The following is a 13920-nucleotide window of genomic DNA, read 5'->3' as shown; positions in this document are numbered from 1 at the left end:
AGCAGGATGGTAGAGCACATCTGAACGCTTTCTCCTTACTATAGTACCTCATCTTGAGGTTTACTGCCAAAAAGAAGTTGCTACCTGTAAATGTGTCAATCATGAACTATGTGACTGCTATACAAATCCCAACAACTACTTGAAATTTTCAGAATCATTCCACAGGGATAGCTTTTGCTTTGGCTGACTGAACTTTGTTATGGTTTGTTGGCTGTAATTTGTTAACACAACGTGCTTCCTACAGAAGTCAGCTGCACATTTCAGCTGTCTGAACTGACGTGAGGGACTAAGAAAGACAGGAAAGGATCTGACTCTGCTCAGACAGTACAGAACTGTTCTCAACACCAAAAGTAAGAAAGTTTTGATTTTCCATCCAGAGAAAACAAAACTGACAGTGGACTAGATATACCAGTGCATTAGTTCCAAATCTTCTACGTGATAAGTCATTTATGTTTTCATTTGTGTGCTTGTGACCTTGCAACACGAAACAAGCTGAAATTAGAAAGTTTAAAGGTATTAGAGTGCTTATAAGGGACCACGTATTGGATGCCCATAAAAGCCTGAATATATGCATCTGAGACACAAATTAAAAGCAAGGAAAACTAACTATTATAAAGGCATGTAGTGAACACAGTCACAGATGCTTGAACAACGATTCCATTGTAAACAAACTTAGAAGCCATGAGGTGGAAATTTTTGCTAAATTTTTAAAGAATAGTGGGTTGGTTTTTTTTCCCCCAGAGGCTGCTTTTTGAGAAAAATGCTGAAGTGTGCGCTCTTCCTCAGAGAGCAAATCTTCTCCCTGAAGCACCAGCTGATGCAAGAAGGCAGTATGTGAAAGATATTCTTCAAAGAGGATGAATCTTGGTATCTGCTCTCCTGGCTAAGTTCTATCTGTATTTATTTACTGAGCAAGAGACTACAAAAGCCTTTTCAGGAGGCATTTTTTCAGTGTTTTTTTCTTTGCTTCTCCTATTTATATTTTTTAACTGAAGTCCGGATGAGAAAGCACCAAGAAGCAACTGATGAGCATATGCAACTTGCAAGTGTTACTGCTAATGGATACTGCTAGTGGAAAGACTTTGTTCAGCGGGCGCACATATATTATGACTGGCGTACAAGTTCTCTCAGTCTGAAGGACTTGACAAGGTGAGGTGAGTAACTGTGGACCAGCTCTGTAGCACAGGGTGAGCATCTGTGCCCAGAGACTACTATGAAAACAGAGGTTTGGGTCTCACTCGGAGTATGTAGGATGCAATTTAGATGTTTAGAAAGCCTCCTGATGACAACAAGGTGTAAAATAGAATTAGAAAACCTGGATCCAGAACTCAGACTGCAGTTGTCTTTTGATACTACTGTAAAACTCCTGCCATCTCAAGAATCTCAATTCTCCCCCAGCATTACCCAAAGGAAATATTTGAAAGCATCAGCCAAAATCAGCTATCATCCCAGTACCCTCAGAAAGGACCTGCACCTCTTGATTTGTGGGGATTTAATGAAGGAGATTATATAGAATTGCTAGGCATTGCCAGAATTGCTTTAGTCTTCAAAACAGTTCCAAAGTAGATGGTGTAAAGTTCTTTTGGATCAGCTGTCTTAATTTAACTGGCCCAAGTTCTGATGCTTTATTGATATTCTATGAAGACACAGACCCTCCTGAGGCAACCATGACACATATGTTGAGCTGACTGGTCTAATTTCCAAATAGAAGCTATTGTAAATGAAATCATTATTTTTGAGAACTTAACCTAAACTTTAAATACTGCAAGACAGCCAGTCTCTCCATGTAAATTTTCCAAAGTCTACCAAACCGCATCTCAGGAAAGCAAGAATATTCTCCAGAGAAGATATGCCCATTCTTATCACTGATGTGGGAGTCTGCATATTTAAAATGAAGTGACTCACCTTAAATCTTCCCTGGGTAAAACAACTTGACTAGATTTTGAGCCGAATCTCATCTCCCCTTTAAGCTGTAAAGGTTGGAACTTTTTATCATGTTTCCAGGACTGCATTTCTACCTCCAGCTCATGAATACTTATTCCCTGAAGGATGAAAGTTCTTCAAGTAATACTACTTCAGGATTTATTCTCTATCTTGGTTTGCTCACACTTTGTTTTATCTTTGATTACCAACTCCACAAACATCAGCTGAATCCTGCAGAACAGGTGTATGCAGCTCCCCAAAAGTGTCAGACATATGAAAAAGTTTCACAGTTAAGTTAAATTTCAAAGGAACATGGACAGGCTTATTAATTCTGCAGATACCAATTTTTGTTCTTACTTTTTTTGTACCTTAAGGGATCTTCTAAGGATTTCTATCCTTCCCCATTCCCCTGAGAAACAGCTTTGAGAATCAAAAGTACGATTGTTATAATGACCTTCAAGATTAATGATTATATAAGTGTCTTTAAAATTCTCATGCAATAAAACTTGGAAGCCACTGAAAGAACATAAAATATACATCACACATTTGGAAAAGCAATGTATTAAAAGATGTCCTCCATACTAAGAATAATACTTGTATTAATTTTTTAAAGTATCAGTAGTATCACTAATTGTTCTTTCTTTCTTAGTTAGGTAACATACCTAATAAAACATGTTACATGTTTATATTTTGCCTATATTAGGCATTAGAGAAACACTATTTCAAGACCTGGAATAATTCAGTACAGGCACTGGTGTTTAAAGCTGATAAAACTTCTTAAGGAGAATGAAACAAATAATTTTAAAGTTCTTTCTGCAAGGTAAAAAAACCCCAAAAAAGGTCTTTTTTTCAGGCTCTGAAAAATAAATCCATATTACACTGAAATTACTGGGGGCTTGGGAGGGACAGAAATCTACAAAGAGAGTATTTCCAACACTGTAAAGATGATGTCACTACAGAATTTCTGGGTTAGTACTAAGGCAAGAAAATATTACTTAACAGACAATTCTAATTGGGTGGCTGCTTATACGATTTTTTTTTTTTTTTAAATAAATAACAAGGTCACCGCATATAAGTAGAAACATCAGTTTCTACTTTATATGTCAGCTCGGTAGAAAAAGTGAAAAAGTAATTGATCCCTGTGTTCATCCAAGGAACAATTGTGGGGTAGACTTTTAGCCAGTACATTTGTTTATCCTTACAGTTCTACAAACCCTGAAGATGAAGGAACCCAGGGACAGCAACAGGCTCCCAATCAGACCAAAAAGGAGAAATGCAGCAGAATAAGTCTTTTTAGTTATGTGAAGAATACAGAACACTAACATTTAACATATAGTCCAAGAAAATTAAAGTTTTAATACAACGTGGTCGTCTGTCTAAATCATCCAGGCCCTTGCGCGATACCTGATTTTCCATCTCCCCACCCCTGCATTGCCACTGTGCAAAGAAGTTGAAGAAAAGTTTCTGTGAACACAACCCCTAAAAAAGTATCTAAGTCAGTTAAAAGAAAGTATCTCAGAAGTGGTTTGTAGGGACGGACCTCTTTGCAGCTGATGGGTGTCTAGTAGTAGGACACTAAGTATATTAACTCCAAGTGGGATACAAATCTGCTAACCAAGGAGACAAGAAGAGGATGAGCAGAAATAAGAGACCCTTGGTTTCTGCTGATGCTGACTGAAGATGTAATGAAGAAGGTCTTTATTTCCACCTTAGGTATTGAAGCTCTGGTCATTATCTATAACTTGCTAACTCCTTGTCTGTCTCCTCATTTCCATTTACAGGTATCATGGTAATTCTCTCCTTTGTCCTCTTCTTCCAAGGTGCTCACCAGTTTACTAGCATTTCTTATCACTAAATCTGGTGTCTATATAACATCACACTCCTTTGCTTAGCCAATACTCTATTAATGTTTAATATCTTAGTAAAATCACAGTCCTAAAGTGGTTTGCAATGGTTTATAGCTTGGCCTCTTCTCATGTGCCATTTCCACTAGCCATAAGCAACAAGTTTCTACTCTGGATTATTCCTGTAGCAAGAGAATCACGAACAAAGTTTAAAAAGGGCTCAGAGCAAAATAGGTACAATCTTATAGCAGTTCCCAAAGGCCTGAATGCTCCAAGTCAAACCCGCAGAGCTGATAACATAATTTTTTATTTGGATTAATCTAATCTAAAAACGAATTAGTAGAAGTGACACACTTTTCAGCAGCGGGACAACCTGTCTTATTTTACAGTACATGATAGTACAGTTAAGAATACTCTTGTTAGCCAGTTCCCCAAAAGAATTGGATGTTAAATCAACTAGAGCCATTCTCAGTTGCTCCAAAATGTGCCAAACAACTGCAAAGAAACTCACTAAGACCTGAGCTCTGGAAGCATACCCAGTGATGACTAGCAGCACTTTTTTTTTCATCTTCCTGCCTCCACATACTCCATGAGCAAACACCCCAAAAGCTCCCATCACCTTCCCAGTAAGGACTCTGTACAAACAACTCCCAAGGATGTCAAGTGTTTCTCCTTGTGCATTTAGCCATTAATATGGTTGCTACCAGAATGCTCAGCAGCACACAATACAAATGAGCTGTCTGCATTAGAATCATTCAATTTGAACACTGAAATTTTTAAGATGATAAAAAAAATCCAGATCTCATTACCAACCACAGAAGCCACTCAATCCTGGTTAATATGACCCAGAAGGACTATGGAAATTAGCACAAGCTTCACTGGGAAATTGTTGAAGAAAAATGTTTGCGTATTGTATTCTGTAAAGGCTCTTTCTTGGTCGAGTATCTATCGCTGTGGAAGCAATTTGAGGAGTCAGGTAACTTCTCTCTGCAGCACTGCAGTCAATCCAACTATTATTGTTTCAGAATGGTGTTCAGCTGTAGGCAGATCAGCTTTAGTGCTTATCCCTGGGACGTTTTTATTTGGCTAATCTTTGTAAATTGTTTGCTACGAACAAATTAATGATGCGTTTTCCTTTAGCAAAACAGCTTTACCGTTTGTTCTTTGCTCTACATTGCTTTCTCATTTTAGTCCATTTGCAAATGGTCATTTGCTCACCAGAGGTGAAACTACAAATGGATTAAAGCACTATTTGTTCCATATTTATTTATAATTTGCAAGGGCAACTATTTATAGCTTCACATACCATAGAACACGATTTGCAAACAAGAATAATGAAACTCAGTCTACTGATACAAAGGAGTTGCTGGCTAAAATCCTCCGTCTGAAAGGAAATGTCCGCTATTTTCCACATTAGTCATCTTAGTATGCTGCCACGAACGTTTACTCTCTTAATAGATACCTGGAAGGGAAGACGACAGCTCTCTGGCTGTAGCAGACGAATCTGCCAGAGGCGGCTGGAAGACACGTATGTTTTAGGGACAGACTTCACCAACAAGAATCATGCCAACCCCTCTTTCCACTCCAGTCCATTAGGGCCAACACTACTGGGTCATACCCTATAGTCTCTGTAGGTGGCATGGAGCAGTAGAGAGACAAGATCATACAGAAGATCTCGAATGCAGGAATGAGAAATCAAGAAACATTTCACAGCCTTCCTATGTTAAATGGTTACAGAACAGGTAGACTTCAGGCAACTTGCAAAGGAATAAAACTGGGATGTCAGTGATGATGGCACAGACTGCAAATAACCCCATTTCTTGCAGTTTCCTAGGTCAGAGCAAACTGCTGCCCAATAGCAAGCATGGAGAATTACTGAAGACATTACAGATGGATATCATGTTAATATCAGCATTAAATTCTCTAGACCCCACCTTAATATCACTTTACAGTTAACCAACTATAAAAGCACATTGTAAGGTCACAGAATTCATACAAAATTCAGTTAGCTCAAGGCTAACTCAAGTATCTCAACACTAAAGGGTAATTTGCAATCTAAGTATATCCATTTTATTCAGGCATAAATCCATACAGAGTGCACTTAACAAAAACAGATATACTGACACTTTGAATTATCCTCCCAATGGGAGAACTGCCCTGGCAATATCAAGACAGACATTTCCTGAGAACATGCTCAAGAGGCCAGGTTTGAAGCCAGCTCAGTAAGCTAAACCAGAATTAGAAGCAAATTAGTAACTTCCAAACAGCATCTCAGAATCCAGCAGTCTTAGAACAGTCCTAAATACAACAAATGTGTAATGGTTGCCTCTTCAAAACCTGTAATAACATAGCTCTTTAGGAAAAGCGATGAAAACTTCTGAAAAGCCTTGTTCCCTGCAGCAAGACTGAATTGGTTTCTTCATTCCTACGTGAAAGTAGCAATTGGCTTTTTTTCTTTTTCGCTTCTTAGAATAAAGGTGATGGAACAGAAAATAATCCATAGATACTTACTGTTTAACACCTATTTGCCTGGCAATAATTATTGTGCATAGAGGAGATTAAATATATCTGAATACTAGTACAGGAGGAAGCATTATAACAAGACAAGCAGAACCTCATTCTCTAATCCAAGCAAACAACGCAGGACTTCTCATCATTACAGGAAGAATTTTGCTCTGGCCTTGCTTGGAGGGCGTTAGGACTAGGAGCTAAAAAAGGCTTTAGAATAAATTAGTACAACTATAAATCTGACAAGAAGATTAACATTCTAACTATGTTCATGATAATTAACTCACCAAAACAGTTCCACAATCATTATCCAGCTAGAGTGGAAATGGGAAAGTTTACAGCACTCCTGTAGATTTATAAGCTAATTAAGAGTGACCCTCCTCTAGATTTCATTAGAAAAGCCTCTGGTTCAGCAAAAGCTCACACATGCAAGCAAGGGGTTTCCTGATGAAAGGGGATGCAAGGGATCTTTATCACCTCTGTGAAACACTTTTCCTGCTCCCCTGAGAATTACACATGCCTAACACATCCTCAGCCTCCTGTCAACTCTCCAGCCCTCGCACAGCACCCTCCCACCTGCAAGAAGCGGGACTGACACTGTGGCACTTCTCCAGGGGGTAAAGGGGGGAAAGCTCTGCTCGGTACCTTGCACGGCCCAGGTGTCATGATCCAACACCAAAGGTACACCTCCTGCCTTGTGATCCAGGCTAGGGCTCACAGTCCCCCTTCTACCCAAAGCCATCTTCTCCCTCCCTTCCATGCAAACATCTAAGAAGCTTCACCAACTCAGTCAGCTCCAAACTTCTGCTTAATATGTGCAAGTATGTACCTGTGTTTGCACAGAGTATGAAGCATCTCCTTGCCATTTTTCATCTTCATTGGCTTTCTGCACAGGCTCATTGTTCTAATATAAGAGCCTTCTCTGCCACTGTCAGAGCATTCTCCCTTTATCTCCAATTCTACAACTTCCCTTTCTCCTTTCAAAACTTTGTCTAAAGAACATCTCTTTTCTTCTTTTATTGCATACATCTATGCCTGCTCCATCTCCTTTCCTTTGTGTCTTCCTGCATAATTGTGTTTTCCAGCTTTGTAAAGTATTTTTCAATATAGATGACATAAAAATTGCTATCTAAAATGAAATAGCATTGTATCACAGCCCACACTTTTGTCCGAGTAATATACACAATTTGGACTGACTCAAGCTGTGGTGCATATGCAGGTAAAGTAAATTGTGAATTATTCTACACTTAAAAACACTGAAAAATCATTTACTTGTTACAAGCAATAAGATTTATGTTTTATGTCTCCCAATCAATAGCTAGTGTGTCCACACACAGCTGATTTATCCATATTGAAAATATAATTATAAGTCTAGTTTGCTCTGAACCACAGAGTCCTTTTGTAACAAGATTATTTAAATACAAATGGGGTTGGAAAATTGGTTTTAAATGGCTAATCTGTCTTGTCTTCAACTCCAGTCGCAGAATTTACTAACATCATAAACACAGGCTGAGTGAAAATGCAAGAGGTTTTCTGATTCTCCTCGCGATCTGTCTATGCAGCGCTCATTAACGGTGAAGTTGATGGGAGCTGTATGCGTGCCGTGAGAGGAGGATAATAAGCCTTGTAATCTCTATAAAGAGAAAGGGATTTTTACTAGTGATATGTCATATAAGACAGACGTTTGCATGCCAGTATATCGGCAGTCCAAAAAAGAATTTACGTACCCAGGTCTTAGATGCACTAAAGGACACATATGCCGTATGGATGGACAAAACCTATACCCAGATGGTTGGAAACAACTCCTCAGGAGCACCACTTGCAATATGGAGCATCAGACATTTGTGAAGACTTGATTAGGAAAAGCTTCACCCGGGTAGATTCACTCAGGGATTATGAAAGGAGCTACTGCCTTCCTGCTGCCTCCACCAAAGGTGGCCGATGGCCCATGACATGCAGCGGGGAAAGGCTGTGCCAGTATATCCTCCTCCAAGGGAGCCCTCCAGTACAGCCGCCTGGGAATGCCCCGTAACTTTGTCTCTGGGTCATGCAGATGGGCTGGGAGAAATTGCAGCTCAAATCTGACTTGGTCTGAGTAGATGTTAAGGATTTCTGCCAGGTTTAGTTGAGAAGAAATTTCAAGACCCTGCTTTCCTTTTGCTGGAATGCAAACAAATTAAAACAAAGTAAAACCTCAAATTTCTACTTGAAATCAAATGCTTGCCTTGAAACCAGGTGCTTCTTCCACCCTCCTTTTCATCAATTCAGTATATTGTTATTCTGTCAAATGGTTCCCCACATAGTTATACTGCTTTCAGAAAGCAAATTCATCAGACTATCCAGGTCCCTTATACTGATACATAATCTCCCCTTTCAACAGCTGCAAATGAATGATAAGTTGTCACCAATGAGCAATTGGTGTGAGACATTCTGTAATATCCATACAGCAAAGCACAAACTTCCAGCTAGTTTTATTAAAGTAGAAGCTCTATCAGTGAACCTGACCGGTCCAGCACACATCAATGCTTCACACTGATACAGCAGACTTCATCGAATGATCTCCAGGCAATAATGACGTAGGTATCACAGCCCCATCTGAGCTACGAGTCAGTGTTGACCACCTCATAAGTTAGGAACAGCACAGCTTTCTGAAACAAAACGCAATAAAATAGGTAAACTTCTATCCCTTTTAGCTACACACAAAAGTTTAAAAAGGAAATCTTAAAAAGCTCAAAGTCCTGAGGGACATAGAGTAATAAAATCCTGTCCTGAGGACAAAGGAAAAAAGCTTCAAAGTTAAAGCCTGCGAGGGTAAATGTGTTTCCCACCTGACCATCTGAGATTTCTTCTGGTGCATTTTCCACAATAACCTAGATTTTAACCCCGCCACTCCCTGTGGATGAGACGTAACCTACTAACTCGCCACATCGCCCTGACGTAGGAGACTCCCACCTTGAATCCTGCTTTGACAGACCACCCTGCCCACCCCAAAAAAAGAATGGGATACAGCTTGCTAAGGTTGAAACTACTAATTAATTTTGTGGCAGGCTGGTGCAGTGTACACTGTGACAGACTGTGACAGGGGAGGCTACCCCGGGGTGCTGCTTTCCTACCCCTGTGGAATGGCCCACTCCACTGCCTCCCCGTAAGTCAAGGGCGACGGTTCTTTCCTAGAGGTGCACAATGCAGAACTTCCCTTACAGCTATTTAACAGACAGATGTTTAGGACAAGCACTATGGTGTGCTTATCCTCATTTCATCCAAGGGTCTGCCTTTTATAGAAAAGCCTTCAACATACAGCTAGACGGCACACTTCCATTTTACTTTTTAGTTCGAAAAAAGCCTAAGGAAAGGATTAGTGCCATTAAAACAGAAACATTGCAAAAATGTGAAATTATAATTCTTTACACACTTCTGAAAGCCTCCTTGGCTTTCTTCTTGTGCTCTGAATGGCTCTCAAGGTCTAATTTAATTCAGTGAAACATAACCAAAAGTACCAAGAAAAAAAAAAAATCAACTTTCTCTTCAGTTAGAATAAAAATTGTACAGAAGTAATTCTTGATCTTCATTAATTCCATGGGCAGGCATACAAGCTCCTAGGTGTTAATGAGACTTGCCAGTTTAGGTGGGCTGTACAGTTTAATGAAATGTCAAATGAGTCCCCTTCGGATTTTCACTGTCAGATTCTTCCAACAACGAAGTTCAGATTCTTCTAAGAACAAAATTTGATGATGCATCCTAACAATCCCTTCAAGCTCTCTGCCTGGGGACATGGAGCAAATCATTCTTCTGGACCGGAATTATGTTACTGGCTCCCATGATGAGTGTGACTTTTAGACACTAATGTAAGGGGAAGAATATCCAAATCCCTCCCTCAGTATTACCTTTTCCAGATATAAATTCTATTTCAATTTTCCTCAATTATATACAAAACTATCCTTTGTACCCTATGATGATTTCTGAAAAAAAAAAAAAAAACAAAAAAAACCACAAAACAAACAAATAAAAAAAAACAACCCCAAAAAACCAACACACGTATAAAAATTACCCCTCCAGAAAGCACGCTTCCAGATCTACTGAAGCTTTAGAACTTGTGTCAGGGTCTGCTCTGAATCACCTTCATACCTGATCATTTAGTAAAACAAGAAAGTTCAGGTTCTTAATAAATCATAATTCACTGTCAAATGCCTGCTAGGCTTGTTCTTATTCTTGTGCGCAGTGTTAGGTGCCAGACCAGAAGCTTGCAAAATTAGATCCTTAGGACATTAAGATTTTCTATGGTAAATTCTACATGTTGTCTTTTCAAGCTTCCCTTTAAGAAGAAAAAATTGCAAAAGAAAATAAAAGGTCAAGGGTTTCCAAAAAGGAAAGGACTGAAAAGTTAGACATGTAATAAAAGATTAATTTGCCTTAATATAAAATTTTAACAAAGCATATAATATTTTCAGGTAAGGAAGCACTTAATGACACCAAGTCTGTAGAAATATCTTAGTTCTGGATTTCTGAGTTCCAAGGGTGGAAGTTGAGAGCCAGATTAAATGATCACTATATTCAGCCCAGAATGAATTTCCACTGTTTTTAAACATTAAAAAACAAACAAACACACACACACAAAAAAAACCCACCCCACACAAACACAAAAACCAAAAACAAACTAGGTATAAGTATCTGGAGGAAAGCCATCCTAATAGAAATTTATAAGTGATAGGTGAAGCAGAGCCACACTTGACAACTTTATGACCATCTTTGGGCCAAAGCTGCCTTTCTAAAGGAAGAAGGATCTCATTAGCTTTCCTTAAGTCAAACCATGATAAAACAAAGACAGTGGCAATGCAAGGGATTTTAAAACTGCAGAAGTTAACCTCCCTGTATGTGCATCCGTACTGCCTGCAACACGCTCAGGAAAAAATTGAGCAGCCCTTCTCCCCTCTTCCTGCTGCACCACAACTCTCCTCAGTAACAATCATTATGTTCTGGAAGCAAAATCTGCTTTTGAGGCACAGCATTTAACCAAGGTGTTAACCAAAAAAAAATTTAAGACAAAACCAGAAGTCTACTCGATCACCCTCAAAACATTCAATTTTATTTTCATGAAGAACGTGTTTCATTTACCACTACGTGCTGTCATAATAATAATGTCATTGATCCTCATAAATAGAGAATATAGTACAGAGAGAACGCTACTATTCATTAAGAATTCACTAGCAATTCACGTTTTCCATGTGAAAGGAAGGCTTTTAAACTTTTCCATCCACACATAAAGCAGCACTGCAGTCCTACCGACAGCACCTGGCACGGCCACACATTATATTTGTGACACAGTTTGTGTGTGTCACATCAAGCCTCCATTAAAATTTTAGGAAAAGCCTTGATCACTTCTAGTGTATCTGCCAAATAATCCCACAACTCATGCTGCAGCTCCAGCCTTCTCCAGCCAAGGAGGAATTTACCACCCACCTCCCCCAGCACGAGCTCTGTTGTTCTGGCCAGCAAACGTCCATAAGACACAGAGTTAATTTTGGTATTTCCTGGAGAAAGTATGTAGGTGATTAGCCCCATTTACCCTGGTGTGCCTGAATCAAAGCCAACCAGGCACAGAAGTACACGGGTCATTGTCAGTGCCCCGAGCATCCTCATAGTCTGAAAAACAACATAGTCCTGAGGGCCTAAACTTGTATTACACAGACAGTCAGCGACATAACTCATTTAGATCAAAACACCCTGTAGAATCACTCAGGTCTGCTCTCTCACCACTACAGCACTCCTCTGATCTGAAACCGAAGCCGTTTCTCCAAATGCTAAAATAAGCCTGAACCAGGAAGATCTGGGGCCAAAACGCATCTGCAGTTCGGACCTACCCAGATAGTGTCGTCCTGTCTGTACTGTTTCCAGTTGCGTCCGGTGTCGCTGAACATCAGTGTGTAACTGGTTACCCAGTCTGAGCTCCCGTACCTGCCCTGGGTAGCGACCGCAACAATCTCCACTCTGTCTCCCAGATCAACCTGGAGCCACTGATGCTCATTTGAGTCCAGCGGGGACCAGCCACCAGCTCCTAAAACAGATCAGATGAAGACAATTTAGGTGACAATGACAGCACAAGAAGTTATACTTGAGAAAGAACCATGTTATTATTTCAGATAATAACACAGAGGAGTCTACATCGTGAACATACAGTTGTTTGTTCGTATTTTTATACTAGGAAACATAAGGTGTGCTTCCTTATGGTTTTCTTAATTAATCTAAAGTTACAAAGGATTTTTGAAGTTCTAAGAAATTTTAAGGAGATATATTTCTTTTATCAACAGGACACATGTCAGTGAGGTTGGCACATCCTCAGTCAAAAAAAATTGTATCTATTCTCTCCTTGCATGGTTGTGCAAATCTGGAAATACTGATTTCTAACTTCTAATTTGCTTTGACGTTTTCTTTTTTATTATGTTTTGAAAGACATGCAAAAATGTTACTTATCTTGATTTGTGCCGTATTTAAATGGACAGTTTAATTACAGGTTGTGAACGCACTTCAGAGAATACATTGGAAAGCTAGAGACCATTTGATTGATCAACTGAAAGGACTGCCTTCACACTGGAAAATAGCCTCTTCCTTGCACAGGATGCTTGCTAAGTGAACGTGTGTTTCATCTTAAAGAAAAGAACAAACAAGATCTTCATAAGGACAAACATGAGTTTCAAATGATCAACTTCCATGATCCACATCTCCATTCAGGAATGGAGACGAGCAGTTGCGATCACATAGAAGCTGACAGCTTGTAACTCGTGTTTGTACTTTAAAAGTAAAGATACGCATTATTCCTTGAATTCTTTTAGAGGTGAAACTGCTGAAACAAGCCCATGGTAACGCCAAGCCACTGAAACCCAGAACTGTAGCCACTGCGTGAATTTCACCACTTCACCCATTACAATAAATGTGAGCTTACGATTAAAAAAGGCAAATCCTTCCAGGCTTGAATATATTATTTTATGTTCCCTTGCTTTCCTTTACACCCTTAAATTATAGCCTGTGTTTATTTTCTTTTAACTTGTTTCTACTTGCACACATTTATTCTTCGTGTACACCCAGCACCCAGTGTTCACTTCAGCCTTACAAATAAGTGAACAATGCAGCTATGAAGAACACAGAAGCCATTAAGAAAGTATCCAAAGCAGCAAATTTTCAGGCTGTCACTGCTTATAACCCGTAATCCTTTATGTTTTGCCATTATTACTGAAGTTTACAAAAGCACATCTGGGTCATTACAGCGAACACAAAATCACATTGGGAAGGAAAAGGGGAAATGCAGAGTTGAGAGTAAAGCATTAACAATTCTTCACGTAAGCTACAGGAATCATTCCAAATATACATTTCCAACTAAAAAGCATCACTAAACTTTGGTTATTAAGTAGCTGTATTTTATTTAATACTTTTGACTCATTAACTGATCTGTCTCAAAGCTGCTCCATGAATAGTTTATTGGAGTGAACAGAGTTGAAAGATCAACAGATGTGGCTTATATCAAAGTTGCCAATTTCAATAACTTTGCCCTTTAAAAAAATTCTTCATTTTCCTGGACCACATCAGATTTGCTGATTCACATTTGAAATTCCTTTGTCTAAAAATAGGTGTTACAATCTTCATTATTTACAGT

General features: G+C 39.2%; 1 protein-coding gene across 1 annotated transcript in view; it reads right to left on the bottom strand.

The window, feature by feature from the left end:
• Positions 1-13920, bottom strand: part of CNTNAP5 (contactin associated protein family member 5) — a gene marked incomplete at its 5' end in the record, with an annotated part of 301416 nt that overhangs the window by 208783 nt on the left and 78713 nt on the right. The window contains one exon of the mRNA XM_082001654.1: positions 12134-12327. Within this exon, the coding sequence (XP_081857780.1) occupies positions 12134-12327 (194 nt within the window). The remainder of the gene's footprint in view (positions 1-12133; positions 12328-13920) is intronic.

This window comes from Phaethon aethereus, assembly GCF_964289735.1.
Source record: "Phaethon aethereus genome assembly, chromosome: 6".
NCBI classification, from domain to species: Eukaryota; Metazoa; Chordata; class Aves; order Phaethontiformes; family Phaethontidae; genus Phaethon; species Phaethon aethereus.
This window is presented reverse-complemented; position numbering and strand designations above follow the sequence as displayed.